This window comes from Fringilla coelebs (assembly GCF_963513975.1).
Source record: "Fringilla coelebs genome assembly, chromosome: 3".
NCBI classification, from domain to species: Eukaryota; Metazoa; Chordata; class Aves; order Passeriformes; family Fringillidae; genus Fringilla; species Fringilla coelebs.
Window position 1 is genome coordinate 81,327,136 of NC_140030.1, and position 18,314 is coordinate 81,345,449.

General features: G+C 35.9%; 1 protein-coding gene across 4 annotated transcripts in view; it reads right to left on the minus strand.

Annotated features, from left to right (window-relative positions):
• CNST (consortin, connexin sorting protein) overlaps positions 1–18,314 on the minus strand; it is a 44,577-nt gene that overhangs the window by 15,147 nt on the left and 11,116 nt on the right. For 3 of the 4 annotated variants that reach the window (XM_084201863.1, XM_084201861.1, XM_084201864.1), the window contains 6 exons: positions 15,289–15,726; positions 8,566–8,771; positions 5,581–5,611; positions 3,005–3,091; positions 2,437–2,551; positions 88–109 (listed from right to left, as the gene is read on the minus strand). In XM_084201863.1, coding sequence (XP_084057989.1) covers positions 88–109; positions 2,437–2,551; positions 3,005–3,091; positions 5,581–5,611; positions 8,566–8,771; positions 15,289–15,676 — 849 coding nt within the window. In that variant the 5' untranslated portion in view covers positions 15,677–15,726. The remainder of the gene's footprint in view (positions 1–87; positions 110–2,436; positions 2,552–3,004; positions 3,092–5,580; positions 5,612–8,565; positions 8,772–15,288; positions 15,727–18,314) is intronic. The other variant, XM_084201862.1, reaches the window with a different exon arrangement.

Sequence of the window (18,314 nt, forward strand, 5' to 3'; positions counted from 1 at the left end):
TCTAAACTTGAAGGATTTTATCAAATATTTAAAATACATTTATTACCAATTTTTGACAAAGCAGAATTCAATTAAACAGCTGCTTACCTTATTTTTGGATGCCTGCGGCCTGCAGCAATAAAGAGAAAAAGAATAAATTAAATAACCTAGTAGCAACATTCTTCATGATAAATATGAGTGAAGTCTTAGAAACCTTTGCTCTGCTCTAAAATTAGCACAGAACTTTTCTTCTATTCAAAGTGTCAGCCTGCTAGCATACTTTCAAGCACAGATCTGTACTTGCATGAATAGCATCAGAAGACCAATTAGCCCGAACATTGTTCCACCTAACTGAGAAAGCAGTCAGAAGAAAATTTACTGCAATATATCAGGCATTCCTGTAAAATGCTCAGAAGAAACTCTACCAACTTTAAAAATCATATAAGAACTTGATATCTACTACTATTTAAAATAGGGATCACTGTAAAAGAGATGGAGGAATGAAATGCCCTCCCCCAAAACCGTATTTCCCTCTCCACAGACTGGGACATTTGCTGGGTTCTGTAAGGCACAGCAGCTCCCACTGACTCCATTCAGATTCACAGGTGAATCAGTGCTGCTCACAGTCAGTGTGCACTTTGCCAGCTGGATACAGATTCATGCACAATGTGATTTATCACACACAATCTGTCTTGCAGTCTTTCATACAGCAATGAAGATAAAATGTGGAGCATTTTATTTAAAGCTATGAAGAAAATTGGAGACAAGGGAAGAGTACTGATGTTCATATTCTCTAACAAAAACTTTAAAAAGTTACATTGCCTTTAAAATTTTACCATCTAAAATTCAAATAAAGGACACTCAAAACTATCTTTAAAGGGCAAACATGTCCAGTATGTAGCTGTAAAACTTGAGTATGAGAAAAATTTACATTGCTTTCAATTAAAAAGCAGAATGCTCACATTTTCCAAAACCTGCATACTATTCATTAAAAATTTAAGTGTAATTTCAATTAAAAAGTAAAATGAGTTTAAAGCTTAGGAAAAACCCCCTATATGAAACAATAAAAGCAAATAGGCTTTTGCCTTGAGAGTTTGAAAGAGTAATAGTATCACATCCAGAGCACTGATCATGGCAAATGAACAAAAGACTTAATTTTTATCAAACTGCAGGGTTTCTCAGAACAGGAAATATTTCAAAACTGAAATGAAGGAGAAAGCAGAGTCATTCTCAAGAAGGTGACAACCCAGGTGACAGCAGGGAGGTGCTGCTAGCTGCAGCACAGACCTGGGTCTCAGCCCTTCTGTGTGCAGCTCCAGTGCCACCCTACCCCTCTTCCTGTGGGGATGCAGGAATGCCTTTCCAGGGGCTCCCTCCCAAAGGCATTCAGAGCACACGGGGAAAATCCCTGCATGGATTCTGGCAATCAGTCGGGGTGTTGTCAAACTTGGGTACCATCACCCAGAAGAAAAAAAAAAAAAAGATAACCAAATCAAGACTCTTTATGAGCAACAGGAACATTTTGGCTTTTGTTATATCCAGATTGACTAAGCCAATGCAGCAGTACTAGAGAAAGTTCTCTCTCCCCATCTGATTGAGAGCATCTTGCCTGTCACAGCCTTTGAATGGAGTTCGTTTCCTTACTGCTGTTGGCTGATCCCTTTTCAGTGGCAGCTTGTATGATTTCTTCCATCTGTGCATTAAAATCAATGTCTGGACAGTAGGACATTCCCCCATGGAGGAACAGATCTCCTCCTCCTACCTGATGGGTACAATCCCATATGTGTTACTACCCAGAAAAGCACCCTGGGCACAAGTTTGCTGTGATTCAGGAGGCTGACGGATCAGGCAAAGCAGCTATCAACTGAGATTTCACTGTTCAGAACACTGTCATGCTAGGAAAGTACAGAATCACTGCTTCATGTAAATGCAACTGATATGAAATTAATAGAAGGTAACAAGAACTACTTTAAGCATTAAGGAATTGTCCTAAAATGTGGAAACTTGGGAATGAAATCCTACAGGGTAGGTATGGGTGCTGAAGTGCGAGATGCTGGACACGTGCATTTTGAAACAATGATTAAACCAACAGGTACTAAACATGAATGCCATCATTAGTTCTACAGTCCCTCTCTCCCTAAATTAACAATATTCAGTTTTTCCTTTGGTTGAAATAATAAAATCAAAACTCCAGTTCTGGAAAACTGATGATTTGCTAAAACAAGTTCAGATTGAGTCTTCATGCATTCCTCAAACAATATTAAAAAAAATATGAATACTGATGGCAAAAATATTTTAGTTACATATCAGAAGGAACCACCACTTGATAACCAAGTTCAAGTCAGTGATGCAACTGCTATTTTGACACTGATTATTTTAAAACACCCATAATGGCAAGGAGACAACAGGTGCAGTAACACATTCGATTGAGGAATAATAATACTTTCTTATACTTACTGTTGATGTGAAGAGCAAACTCTAGTAAGCTTTTCCAGTTCTTGGCCACTCAGCTCTTTATCTGAATTCCTCAGAGTTTTAACTGGACTGGGAACTGCTGTCTTCCATTTTCTTTCTACATTAAATCAAAATAATTTTTACTCAAGATAATATAAAAGTAGCTTAACATAAAACAAATAGATGAAACTAATTAATGGAGAAATAGTGACAATTTTTCTGTGGATGTTCTGCAGTCTTGTTTCAGATTATGTAGAACAGCATCCTATTCTTTCAGAAGACACTTTATTTTCATCAGATCACACTCACCAATCCTAACCCAAAAATGAGCTTGAAACAACTGTGGATCAAAATCTCGATTAACAGAATAAAAAATTACAAACTATTTCCACACTTATAATTAACTGTGTGCAAAAAATTCCAAAGCATGAATACTCTTCTTGTAACAAGCTCAGAGAAATTCTGACATAAATGCCACTTTTGCTATGTAACTTTTTAATCCTGGAAATGTATTATTTAGAAATACAAACGAAAGTCTTTCTTCTACTCTATTAGTTTATCTGGTACTCACCCCACTGTTCCTGTATGGAAGAAAGATTTGCAAGCAGCTGCTCATGATAAAGTCGTTCAAGTTGAATGAACTTCATGGCCTTCTCATCTGAATGGAAGGTTAAAGGCAAATGCACACATATGTGGACATGGTATGACTTATAATTGGCATCATGTTTGAAAGGGAAGTAATTACACACTTGAAATTTGGGATTAAGTGAATCAAAATGAATAAAGGCTAGCATCCTGATTTCTGTGCAAGAAAGAAAAATTAGCAGACATGAAAATGGCAGGCAAGAAGTAAAATAAGTTGAGAAACATGAGAATCATTCAAAAATTAAAATCCTATTCTTTTCAGCAGCTGCCTCTTCCCATGCGCCTGAAGCACAACAGAAGATTTGTCTTGAAAAGAAACGACTGAAATGTTAAAATGCTGATAACTTTACCAAAAAAATGAAATCTCTGGGAAATGACAAGCAAACCTAAGTCACCACATATCTCACAAGAAATACAAATACATGCCAATAACCATGACTAACTGAAAATATGACTCCTTTCTACTGACCAGCTGGAGACAGTATTAAAACAGTGATCCAGCTTCAACTTTTGAAAAATACCTGCCCCCCTTTTCAACCCTATATACAGCACTGTTGGACTGCTGAGTTTACCTTTTGTTTTCCTGAAGATTCTGCTCACTTTTGTTCTATATGAAGAACTCTTTCCCCATGCTTAGGGTTAACAATATATTCACAAAGGTATACTGATGGTCACACATTTCACAACAGTCAGGATAATGCTAGCTCCACTAAGCCTGTGTTGTTAGTTGTGGTGCTTGAAGCTGTTTTACCAGCTATTTGAAATGTAATTCTACAATACAATGAGGATAGAAGTGAATGAGGTTCTTAGTAATACAGAAAACCCACATTCCATTATTCATGCTAATTAAAACACTGGAGTAATTATTACAAAAACACAACCAGTAGTTGTTATTCTGGTTAGCCTCATGCAATAGCATGGCTTATGAACAACAATATTAATGGAAAGAATATTCCCTGTCTTCAGGAAATCTGTTATTAGAAACAGAATTACAGATCAGAGACAGAGCCTTAGAGGATCACAGCAACAAACACTGAATTATTTTTATTATGAGATTCCACACTGGATGAATTAAAATGTCTGTCATGGATAATTAATACAGTGCAACATGATCAAGTAAGTTCTTTATTAACCTCAGGAAACTGATGGCTGGAGGTACAGTGGAGATATCCTTCATAAATATGTATTATATAGTGGTGTTGAATTCCACACATCAGGTGTACATTGCATTAAAAAATATTTCCTTTGATCAGCTTTAAATAGAATGCCTTTCAATTAAAGCAACTCCAATGAAAGACGAACTGTTTCTACCATGCCATTTATATTTTAAACTTACTGTATCGCCCCTGCATCATAATTTACTACAGAATTTTTCCATGCCTTTAATTTGTGCTGTGCAATTCACATTTTCTAATGGACACTTTTGAATTAGGAGGACAAAACAAAAATACAGTCCTCTAAAACCGTGATGGATATTTTATTTTATATGTTACTTTTACAACATTGCAACTGTTAGCTCTCTGGCTTTATCTACAGACTAACATAATTTGTCTAGGTTTTTTATGCCTTGTTACTTAGCCTGCTAACAATTGCCTATTGCTGTATTTTGTTTGTACAAATCACATAATAAAGAAATAATCTGTATGCACAAATTCTGTAATATATGATGCATCTTAGTGAATCACATACACCTTAAGGGCTTACCACTGCATCTTCTTTTTATAATCTGATCACTTTCCCTTTGAAGCAAAGAGGAAATCCCAGTCCACCTTTTCTAAAATTCTAACTTAACTTTGAGGCTTAATACTATTATTCTATCACACAATTACTGAAATATATCTAATAATTAGCAGCAGTTCAACTATTACAATTTTTTGACCAAACTTACTTGCATTAGCTAGGAACAAATCAAAATAAACTGGACTATTAAACTCTTCCCAGAAGCAGGTACCCCTATTTCCGTACAACAATTTTTCAAATTACCTTGATATGATTTTGACTGATTAGCATTTGTCAAACACCATTTTACTATTGTTTGCAGGTTGCTAATCTCAACTCCAAGTGTTTGGATTTTTATTCCAATCTAGACATTTTACTGCATATTCTAAACAACTGTTGTGACCATTTCATCATTACTGTAAATACCCTATTTGATATAATACATACCCTATCTCTAAAATAGACATTTTCCCAGTTACTAATAATTAGAATAGAAGTTATCTTATAAAAACAAAAGTCATTTGAAAATGTTTTCTTACTTCCTTGCTTATGTCCGGCTACTAATGATTGCATCAGTGCAGCTGCTGGAAGTGAATTTATCCCTTAACTCACATTCCAGTTGATAAAGGAGGATTTGCTACCATATTGTGTATTCACTCATGTTCACTTCTTTCTAACCCTGACCCACAAGACGTGAGTTAACAACAAAGCATTGGACTTTTGTGTTTTATCATACCACATTATTTTAATACTGTGCAACAATTTCTGCAAGTAAAAGGATACATTCTTCCTCTTGAAAATAGGTCTCAGCTATCTGCAAAAGTGGAAAAAAAAAGAATCTGTAATTCTTGTGACAGTGGCAAGGACGTAATACAAACTTTTTATCATAAATTTAAACATCTAGTTTGCAGGCTCCTATTTAGCTTGGGTAATACATGCATGTTCTGACAAAATACATGCATTCCTATTCTAGGACAAAAGGTTTTAAAAGAGTATCAAAGACCACAGAAATGTTAAGTCCTCTCACATAAAACAGATTTGATTTTGTGTAATTTACAGAATTCCACAAAACCAAAAAACCTTAGTAGGGTTTTATGTTCCTACAACTATAAAAATTATTTCAGAAACATTTTTAGTTATCTTAATAGAAAGCTTTAAAATTACCTACAATAGAAGTACTATTTTTACTAATACCATTTCAAAAGCTTGAATTCTGTGCCTGACCAATGTTTCCTCATGTTTGATCAAACTAAGATCATTGCTGCGCTCTCCTGAGCATTACATTGCAATGGTTTAAAACACAAATGGAGGTTTCCTGACTGGTGAGAAAAGAAGAGTCTTTTGTCTTCCTGTAAACAAAAAATATTTGAGAATTGCAACAATAACTTATTTGTGCTCGTTACAAAACTGTGCAGGCTTTCCTAAAAAGCCGAGGAATACTGACATCTTTGTTTGCAAATGTGATGAAATACAAAAAATATAAACCTCAGAAGTATTCCACAGAGCTCTACACTATCAGTGACCTTTACAAGCAGCAACTCATCAGTCCTTGGGGACAGCAAATTTTGGAAGCCTTCCTATGTGCCATGCATGGTGAGGCAAGGACAGAGCTTGCAAAATATGTCCAGGACTGCAGGTATGCTGATAGCAGAACATGCAGGTTGAGGCACTTCATAGATGATTCCCCAATGACTTCTGTGGGAACACTCAAAAATTGAGTCTCAAGACCTTTGGGATTGATTTAAGTAGTCATGATATGGAGGGCTTAAATAAGCATTTTTGTAGAAGTCTGAAGATGATTGCTCAAAAAAGACAGCAATTTGATAGAGTCTAGATTACAAATTGTATTTCCTGGCTCTCAGCCTTACTGCTAACCACTAGACCATTCTGAGTCCAGTACCTTCAAAAGAGAATGGGAAAGTGACTTCTAATGTTCTTTATCTGCACATTTTGTCTGCTGTCCACAATTGCTTCCTAAGAATTTTCGGAACTGTCAAAGCTCTACCCATGTTTTATATAAAAATACCTCTTAGATTCTGTAACAAGTCCTAAACAAACCAAAATAATCCCATTCAAGACAGGAAAATAATTACATCCTATTTTAATTAGAAGTTGACTTTTAAAACAACCCCTATTATCCAATAGTCATTAAATATTCAATACAGGCTTCCCACAAACAACATGGACTGTTAATACTCCAGAACATCTGACACAGCTCTTAATTTTACACTAAATTTTGTCATACAGAATAGAAAAATAATGTTGTAGAAGAGTATTTGATAGACTTGGTTTAATGTTACTGTCAGGCTGTATGAGCAATCTGGAAAAAAAAAGTTTGAAGATGACAGGTTAAATTACTAGAAAGGGAAAAAATTCTCACTAGACTCACTTTACAGGAATGCTAAACTTAAAATCCTCCCCCCTCCTGTCCTCTATTAAAAAAACAGGTTAGGAGCCTTGTAAGTTCCTTCAGCTCTCTTTCAAATGCTCCATTCAAAATACTTGAGAATTTTTAGGAAAAAAGAGGTAGTGTTTGAATACATATTTCAATCTGAATATGCAGATTTTGTTCTCAGTTCTGTCACAGATCCTGTGTGACTTTCAAAAGGTTCTTCCCTCAGGGTTTGGCTTCCTCATCCAAAAAACAACACATTTCACCTCCATCATGTGCAATTGATCCCCTTGATGTTTGCAAAGCATTTTAAGTTTTTGCCCTGTCCTGTTTTCCAAAAATGACCTTTGTACTGACTCATGAAAAAACATAAAATTTGATGAGACTAAGAGCAAATTGTTAACCCTAAAGCTAAGCTTCCCATAAGTTAAGTAACAGTATCAAATATCTTTGCTCAAGCATGGATGAAGAAAAATAATTTTAAATTCTCTGTCAAATGTAGATTATCTATAATGTGCAATCCTAAAGTGAAATCTCTTTCTCCCATATAATTGCTTTTTTATATCAAAAAAGATGAATGCAGGAATGTCATTGCAGTTTAGAAATTTAGAATATCTTCCAAAATAAAGACAATGCAGCTAAGTCAAATCAGACAGGTATAGTATCTACATATGGCCCATATTAGGCATCACAGCCAAGCAAAAGGTCTTCTAGTCTGCTATTAGTCTGACACAATTAAACAACACCTGTACATTATTACTGCATCAAGTTCTATCCACATATTTGTTCTGCATTATAACCTCCAGGACAAAAAAGCAACATACTGGCCAGTTTGTAAGAAAGATTGCTTTTCAAACCATAGTTTTCCCTTTGGTCTTGCAGGTCTGGCAACTGTGCTAACATAAAGGTATACACTAAGAAAACCTTGAATCTTAATATTCATGCATAAAATTTATGCTAGAAAGATGACTGCAGCAGTAAAAACAATTCCAGACTTAAATTATTATTCAGACTTAAATTATTATTATTATTATATCTGCTGTCCTATACCAGTGTTTCACAAACCTTATTCAAGGTAGATTAAAGAGTGATTTTGCTAAATCTTCCTGCCAAACTATTTTCACTATTTGGGGAGTTAGAAACCCATCCTTAAGAGTTTCCTTTAACTACAGAATATATTTACAAGGCAATTTATAATTTAAGTAATATTAGAAGATCTTAGAAGAGATATTTGCCTTGACCATCTGTTATGCATCCAAGTATCCTGTCTAGATATGAATATTTGTATAAATTGCATTTATGCATATTTTTACTAATGAACAAAGGTGTCAAATAAAAATAAAATTGGGTGCAGCACCCTAAAATCATAGAAATACCTGATGGAGACACAGGGGCAGTATCTTTGAATCCATCTGCTCAACCTCTTCGCGGAGCAAAGTGAAAAGAGACTGCAGTGTTTGATTTTGGTCTTTTGGATGAAAGTTTTCCTTTGCTTCAAAAGCACTTTCAGCCTGCACAAAATCTGTATCTGTATTAAGAGCATTCTCCTCCTGGATCGTTGTGGCTCCCACTGTAGAAATGCCTTAAAAAAGGATAAGTACTTAGGTTAGGATTCAAAAAAAAAATACATTGAGTTGCTTTTTGGGGAAATTTCACTACAAATGTTATGAATAAAAACCTAGTATGTTAAACAACATCACTGCTAATCTAAATGCTGGCCTTGTCAAAATCAATTGTGACAGGTCTGTCTCACTGTCAGCTCACCTACCCAGTAACATACATCAGATACACGTGTACACTTCTAAATGGGACCCTGCTTTCATTTATGGGGAAGAAAAAAAAATCAGAACACTCACAAAGTGTTATACACAGTAATTAATAAGAGACCAGGATGACCTGAAAGTGCTTAGAATGCAGTTTTGCTCAAAAAGGGCAAACTGCAGGTAGGTGAGGGCAGCATGACTGAGGCTTTCAGTTTGTGTCTTTGCTCCTGCCAAGGAGCTCAGACAAGGAGGTGTCCTGAGGATGGCCAGACACAGGGGAGGAAGGACAATTCAACGGGTTCCTGTTTTTTATTGGTAACACAGTGGCTCCTCCCAGTAACTGCAGGATTTTAAGGGACAGAAAGAGCAGATGATGCCAGTGGGGGATTCTACTGTAGGAGAGAGATGTCTAAGGGGACTTTCCTGCTGAGTGAAAAGGAAGACCCCTCTACACAGCTAGATAGTTTGTTTGAGCATCCAGGGAAAGAGGCAGTAGTGCTGATCTGTGTTGGTAACAATGACACAAGGATGTGTAAACTGAATTTAGATCCCAGAACCTCTTGCTAGACAGAAAGGTAGGTTCTCCACAGTACATTTCCTGGCAGTTCACTGTTGCCTGTCTCCAGTTTTATAGAAATCAAAAAAAGTCAGGCATTCAGGTGGAGGTATGAAAAATAACATAAAGCATAACAGTACAAGAATATTACAGGGGAAAAAAACTTTCTGGATGCAAATCCCACATTTTATTGTTAGAAATGCAAAACTTGTGTATTTTGGTCATGAATATGATAGTTATGAGAAAATGTTAAATGAGATTAACAAAGAAGTGTAGAGTAGTAGTAGTGACAGCAGCAGTGGGAGAAATCAACTACCCATGTACTGACTGGATCAGTCTTTCACAAAGATCAGAGAGCAATAAAATACAGCTGCCTATAAAACACTGTCTTAGGAGCAACCAGAAGACTACAGCTGATTCCAACAGTAAATAAACTCATTTTTATTTCTCCATAAAACATTGAATTTCACACACTTGCATAAGACTGAATTAAAAAAAAAATCCCACAATTGTTTAAAACAATTTAGAGAATTTGGCCACAGAAATGTGCACAATAAACTTTTAACAAACTCAAATTATAACAAGCAATGTTCCCCAGTCAACATTTTCTGACATCATGTTATCATTTGAAAGATGGACAGCTAAGGGCACTCTTTCAAGTATCTTTGTGTTCTCAGCTTGGGCACTCTGTTTGAGACCCGTTTGCTTTCATCACTTCTGAAACCCAATAATGATGATTCAGGTTTAAAATTTAGGACCTAAGAAAGGCATTAGTTTGTCCATGAAACACTCCACCATTTCACTTTCGATTATTTTAAACTCTTTATTTATTAAACTATCCAAGACAGGACTACTAATAATCTCTGTGGGTGGCTATTTTCACAGGGCTTACTGCCAGAAAAAATATGGGTGTAACTTAACATTGCTTGTTCAAAATTAAAGCACATCTCTGATCTTCCGGTATTTATTTGGGTTTCCTGTGGGCCAAAAGCAACAAGAGACACAACTGGATGCAAGATACAAACCAGGAAATACTTCTAGAGATGGAATTAAGGCTGTCTTTAAAAATACAGCTTCCTGTTTAGCACATTATCATGAAACCAGAAAAGAGGATCCTCGTGTTCTGGCAAACCTTTTCTCTCAGAAAAACAAACAAAGAAACCAAACTTCACTTCAAGCTGCACTTTACTAGCAGTTAATAATCACCTGTCATATCAAAACATGAACACTGACTGCAACATGCTCAACAGCAACTCTCATGAAAACCCTTAATTTTAATGTTTTCATGATACTGTTGCTAACGCAGTTCATAAACTGCATTATTATTTGTACATTATTATTTGTACATATGGTTGAGCTGTCACTCAGAATCAAATCCTGCCCTCCAATTTCTTCCCTGATTTTGAAAGTGAGGTTTTATAGTTATGTGGGTTAATTCTAACTTGTTTGATTTGCAACACAAGACAATATTTGTGCCTTAGTAGCACTACAGCACAGAACTTTTATTGTAACACTTAGTAATGCTATTTCCCCATAATGGTGTGATGGGCTAGGATCCCTATTTATTTTTTTCCCCCATTCTTGAAAACAGCACTCTACTTTTTCTAGGAATCAATCAGTCTTACTGTCCAAATCAGATAGACACAGGTATCTTACATATATTTCTGTTTTTTTAATAAGGAAGGATTATTTTTTTTCACTTTATAAAGCACTGATATTTACTCCACCCCAGAATGGAACCAAAGCCCTTATGAAAATGTGTGCAAAAAGACACACAGGACATCAGTGGCCAGAGCACTCAGCAGGTCGATGGCAAAGAGCCAGGCTCAAGTTTTTGCTCTGCCAGACTCACAACTGTTCCAAGTGACCCCTTCTACACCCAGTTGGGCGTGCCAATGTTTCATGAAACATGGGGAGAACCAAACTTTCTCTCCATTTCCCCAACAACTCACAGAAGCAGCCCCATGTTTGCCTAAAAGAGATCAAATTTTGACACACTTAATAAAACCTCACATTTTTCAGTATGTTTCAGGTTTTTCTCTTTTTCAGTACTGCAAGTATATGAAATTAAGATGCTCTTTGTTACCCACCTGAGGATGAATCCAAGGTGCAAGTATGAGTGATTTGCTATCAAAATAAAATTATGGATGTTGCCTTCTGTTTTTTTATATAAATTTGAATTTTCATATTCAGTAGCACTAGCATCAGTCAGCAGTAACAGAAGTTTCTAGTACAGAAAACATATGGCAATTTCTTTTTTTAAACATTCTTTGGTACCCAATACAGAAAGCTGTTTCAGACTGATTCATTCAAGAACTACTGAGGAAAAAAGAAAAAAGACCAGCAAGTATTTAAAACCTATTCATTTTTAAGAGGAGAGATTTTAAGATAAAAGTTTGGTGGCAAAGATACAACTTCAACTGAGCAAGCTCAAAATCTTGTTTAGTTTGGTATGGTACGCAACCCTAAATTAAATAACATTACTTGAATTATCATGGAATTTGACTATCTTATATTAATATATTTTATTTCCCTCAACACCAATTCCATTCCAAACACTTCCTTCCTTCCTCCACCTTCAAGCTGCTATAAGAAATAAGTGGAATAATTTACAGAAAAAGCATATGTTGCAGAATTTAACTTGGGGAAAAAAGATTGAGTGCAGGTTACCATGTTAATTAAGGAATCATATAATGATTTGACAATATCAAGTTATGCCAGGACTGACCTTTTGAAAAAAGATGAACTTATTTTCAGAGAATATGGATAATCTGAAGTCCATACTTACAAAAATGTATCAGAACTGATTAAACTTGAGGAATCACTATCTCTACCACACTGAAGTTAGTACAAATCTTTACAAGGAATAACATTAGGAATAATCACCAAAGTTTAAATTCTTCAGTTAAAATGTACATGTATTCTTTGGTCAGCAATCCTCCCTAACCAGATATGATCGTAGTACATGTAGAACTATGGTAAGTATACAAGAAGAATGTGAGAAAAAATTGGGATCTAGGAGCTATAGACTTGTCCATCCCCTCTCAATTCCCTGCAGCATCAAAAGGGCTAAAAGGAGGTGCTTCTTCAAACAATAAATAGCTTAAATCCTGGAACTGCTTACTCCAGGACACTGAAATGGATGCAGAAAGCACCTGTAAGTCAGGTGACAAATTGACTCTAAAGTATTATAGCCTATCAATTTTCACTTGGGGGAAGTCCTGAGACTGCTGCAGATGGGGAGCAGAACATGCAAACAAAGGCACGTTTGCCATGTCCTTGTACTCTCACCTACAAATGCTCTGTTGGCCCCTGTCAGGGGAAGAATACTGAACCAGAAGGATCTGCAACCAGGTACAGTGACTGTTAAACTTGCATTCCAGTCTACTGATAGGAGAAACTAGGATAATTTTAGCTTCAACAGATCCCAAGCATATGCAGACAGACAATAATCACACTTATGACTCTTTATTCTTCACAAACAACTATTTACAGGGTTTCAGACACATTGCAAGTGCGAGTATTTGCTCTTTCTTTTAAAGTAAAAACATGTTGAGAAAGACAGATCAGCTTCTCTAATGATCACCACTATTCTCCTGAGCAATTCACAAGTAAACAAAGATGACTAAAATGTAATTTTCTACATAGGTTGCTTTAGTCACTAGCAAGAAGAGGAATATGAACAATGTGCTTTTGAAGTCAAATGTCATCTTTTCTAGAATGGCAACATTTAACAGCAATCATAACAGGTGTGCTTATAGAGAAAAAGATTTATAAATCTCTCCTTAGTTATGAGTCAAAGTAACTCATCCATGATTTCTCAACAGTTGAAAATATTTTTTTTATAAAAATTGCAACAATACATGCCATGCAAGTATTTGGTCTGATATTTCAGCTTGCTTGTGTGGTGCTCCCACTGTCACCCACTCAGGAATCTTCCCATCTAGTTTGATTATTCTCTCCTTTAACTCTGAGTTGGTATAAAGAGAAGAAAGCTAGTTTGGACCTTTATGTAGAGGGTATAATGAGATATTCAGGAATCATTTTAAATAGCTGGTGCTGGAAATTAAATGGAAGACTGGCACTAAAATAATGACATTTGCAACATCAAGAAATTGTGACACAGTCAACTGCATTCTATGAAAACAGAAGAAACATCATGTGAGAGCATTGAAAAAATTACCAAATGTATATTAGCCCATAAACAGTGGGAGCTATAAGGTAATTTTATTTTTTGATCTTCCTCTCTAATAATCAATGTTCTTTACTAATAAAGTAACAAGAGTTTATTAATAAGAATTCAATAAAACTCTACAGAGTTTTGCAGACAGGATGTTCTCTTGTGTGGTTTTCTATATTGCCAGGTTTTTCCATGAAATTTTCTATATTTTCAGGATTGTAATTTTTGTCTTAAAACTTCAATCTACTGTGGACAGCTCATTTTGCAGTATTTCTGCATCAGTTCATTCAACAAGGATACAAACTAATGGAGAAAGAATACAAGTTTAACTTCCAGTGTTTAGTTGAGTTTTTTCCTTTTCTTCCTCTTATTGTGCTTCACATACCTATGTCAACCCATATGTATAACTTTTCATCAACTTGGTTTTTGCTATTCCCATCATATAGATGGCTGGTTCTCAATTACTTTTGCCAATCTCATTTTATTTATTTTATTGTCATTAAAACTTAAATCTACAGGTGAAATAAATCTACTTATTAAGTGCTGAAGAAAGTTATTGAGAAACCATTCTCCCTGTAGTGACAGGTTTCAGAATACTCTTATCTCTACTAGAAAGTACAATTTTCCTTTTCAGATTTTGCCTATTTGTACAAGATATGGAATGCAAGGTTTCCCTCCTTTCCTGTCTTTATCTATTCTATAATCCCTTAAAATAATAACCAATTTTCTGATTAGGTCACAAAATACTTGCCATTTAGGAGCAAAATTGTATTTTAAAATTATTAGTTTAAAATGCATGGAAAAAAGCACACATGAATCATTTGTTCTTTCAATGAAACCTGTGCATGAAACATACTGATTTTAATTAATATACACAGCACTATGACACCTAAGCTTTAAAATGTATGGCAAAAACCTAACATAACAAATTCTGTTACACTAAGTCCTATTCCTTCAAAAAGGGAAGAAAGATTTCAAATAAGAACATGCAATAAACATTACATTTTCCTTATCCAATTCACATCCAAAATACCTAAAGAAAAAGTAACATCAAAAATTGCTAGGAACACATATTTAAACAGTTTGTTACCTAAAACACACAACCTAGGCTTATCTGGTAAGCTTTGAAAAATATAAGTAAATTTTACAACAAGAGGGCCAGATCAAGCTATTTGGTACTCATAGTAAGATTTCAAATGTCGATATGGGATCAAGACACCAAAATGTTGCACTGGACCATGATGTTCAAATGAGCAAAACCCTAATGCCAGAATTTCTGTCCATTCTGATTTGGACACCAGCCCAGTTTCCATACTGACACTGTGTACCTCCCTCTACTCCTGTTTACTTGGTGTGTCACATTTGCTATATAGCCACTGTTTAAAATACAGAAGGTGGAAACATGTAGAGTTGAATCTGATTGAAGACTAGTAGCAGTTCTGGGGGAAAAAAAAAAAAAAAAACAAAGCAAAACCCACTAAACCTTTAGTGAAATGCTAAAAATAATTAGTGCAACTCCTAAAATATATTTCTTATCAGCTCACAGATTTAAACTACAGTGTTACGTCTGAAATAACCAGAACAAAAACAATTTAAGTACCTTTAGATTTTTTATTGGAGCTTCTTTTGCTTCTTGGACTTCTTTTTCCACCTGGCTGTTTTTCTGTAACAGGCTTTTCCTCCAACTGAGGCTCCATATGGACATTTACAGATCTTCTCTCAGTCTCACTTTCCTTGCAGCTTGGGATCCAGTCTCCACTGTCCATATTCTCATTATTATTGATGTTATCCTGTTCACCTTTATCCTGGCGTCCCATAGCAATGCTACTACTGGTCAGAACTTCATTCCCATCACTGTCAAGTTGATTTTCATTTTCATCAGCTGAAGGAATCAAATGAGATGCCAAACTTTCCACCCTGTAGTTAGTAGGAAGACTGTCCTTTGAGTCTATTTGCAGATCATTTGGTGGAAAGTCTCTGTCATCCATTAGAGCGTTACTTGTTGAACCACTTAATCTCCCTCCAGATATTTTTAGACCTAAAATTTAAAATGGAATGAAGCATTACCAATATGTATAGTGTAACAGATAAATAATGTCAGCCAGTGCCAGCCAATAAAGACTCACAAGTGATGCAGCTCAAAAGTATGGGGAATTTCTTTCATTCATTGACCCACTTAAAGTCTTAGTGTGGGAGATATTTACATACAAAAATCCCTATAAAGTTGTCTTTTTATCCAATTATAACTGTGCTAGTTACCTGAGCAAAAACACAGCTGATCTTTACAACAGTACTCCTGTTGTTACAGCTGAGGTAATGAGAAAAACAAAAAGATAAACAGAAGCCACCTCACATCCCCCTTCCCCCCCCCCCTTTAAATCCATGGCTAAAACAAAAGCATTCTTGTCACATAAGATCATAGTTTGCCTGAAATAAAAATAAACCAGGGAGGAATAAAAGTAGAACAACTTTTAATTCTGTCAGTGATGGTATCAGATCAAACTTGCAGATAGATTAACCGCGTTATCAGAATTAGATGGAAGTAGAACTTGTTTATTGCCTCAATTGCCACATTATTTTCAAGACAACATTCAACATGTGTTCAGTATACACAGAAACAGATGGTTTGTTGATAAAAACCCAAAACCCCCACCTACTCTCAGCAGGAGTCAATTTTCCCTTTTTGTGAAGGTGCAACTCCAATCAATGCTGCAATTAGACACAATCACGGGAACAAAAAAAAGAGTAACTTAGCAGAAGACCTACATGTCACAGGACCATTGTTGTATCAGTTCCTATCTTTAGCCTTTAGAAGCACGGCAATATTGCTGTTTAATTTAGCAACCATCTACCCGAAATACAGCTCCATTATGTTCATCTCCCTAGATTTAGCTCACGTGTTAAATAGTGAAGCCAAGAACCAGCAAGCGCTCTTGTATTATAGAAGTGCTTAGGTAAGCCTCCAACAGTAGCTTCCTATACTTTCCTTTAAATGAGAGCACATTTTAGGATACCTGTTTTCACCAGGTTTTCTTAAGTCTTAGTATACATAAGTTGAGTAAATGAAATACACACTTGGTAAATTTGCAAGATAATCTTTCATTTTACTGGCTAGAAGAAGTAAGTTGCAGAAAGAATAAATAGGCTTTCCTTCATACATAGAAACATATTTCTGACAAAGATTAATAAAGTGATTTTCCCCAACTTATTCCTTCATAAACTTCACTGTTGCTAAAAGAACTGAGGAAAAAAAAAAAAAGAAAAGAAAATAAAAAGAAAACATCACTGCTATCTCAGGCACAACAAGAAGGATTTAGGGAGCTGCAGGCTGCTCTGCCTCACCTCAATCCTTGGAAGGTTTTACAGCAAGTTAGCTCAGAAAGCATTTTCAAACATCTGAAGGATAAGCTGGTCATCAAGTGCAGTCAGCATGGATTTATGATGGGTAAGTTGCGCTTCTACAAAACACTGACTTGCTTGGCAGGAGAAGGGGGAATAATGGATGTGATTTGCTGCGACTGGCTTTTGACACTGTCCAACAACATGCTCACAGACAAGCACACAAAGTACAGGCCTGGTTAAATAGATGGTGAGGAGTTCCAGAGAAGCACACAGAGAGCAGCAGCAAGCCACCACCAGCTGGGCAATACAAAAGCAAAAGCCAGCACCACCCAGGACAACTCCATCTCTGCTTCCAACCTGAAGAACTGGCTAAGCACTTCCAGCCATACCAGTCCAACAAAAATTACTGCCTACCCTAAAACATGTAAGTAGCACCAGGGAAGGTTAGGCTGGACATTAGGGAGCATTCCTTTACTAAGGGTGTGCTCAAACACTGGAACAGGCTTCCTAGAGAGGATGTCAATGCCCCCAGCCTGTCTAAGAGGCATTTGAACAATACTCTTTGCAACACACTTTAACTTTTGGTCAGCCCTGAGTTGCTCAGGACAAGGTGATAATTGTAGGTCACTTCCAATTGAAATATTCTATCCTAGTCTAGAAGAATTATGAATTGTACATAGAGATGAAAGTTGCATTTTCCTTTGGCAGCCACATTAGGTGATAATTGGTTTTCCTTGAGCACCAGAAAGACAAAGAACTCCAGAGGAGATACTGAGGACTTATCTGGAAAAAGCATCTATTCACTGGAAGGATGCTCCATAATTAAGCAATTTTCTCTTAAAGAGAATTAAACACAAAATGACAGGTTAACAGGAGGACAGAACTTTAATCAGAGCAGAAAGAATCAGAACTAAATATTATTAGACACCCATACTACAGTTATGTTGATTTATGGATACCTGTTCTAAAACACTAAAAAAATAATCCCAAACACAATATTATATTTGAAAAGTTCACAATTTAGTCTTTCTGCCACATGAAATAATAACTACTGCTGCTTTCCCCAGCTCATAGATCAAATGATGCATCAAAAGAGGTTGAAGTAAATTGCCCAAACCCAATGAGGAATTACTTTTAACAGCAATAATTAAAAAATCAGAATGTCCTACCACCACTGCCTTTCTTCTATCCGTAGAAAACAGTTTATCCTTTCAACAGCCAGCAAAGGGAAAGAGAATACAAATGCATTTGAACCGAGTGTTTCCTATTTGATTGTGAAAAATG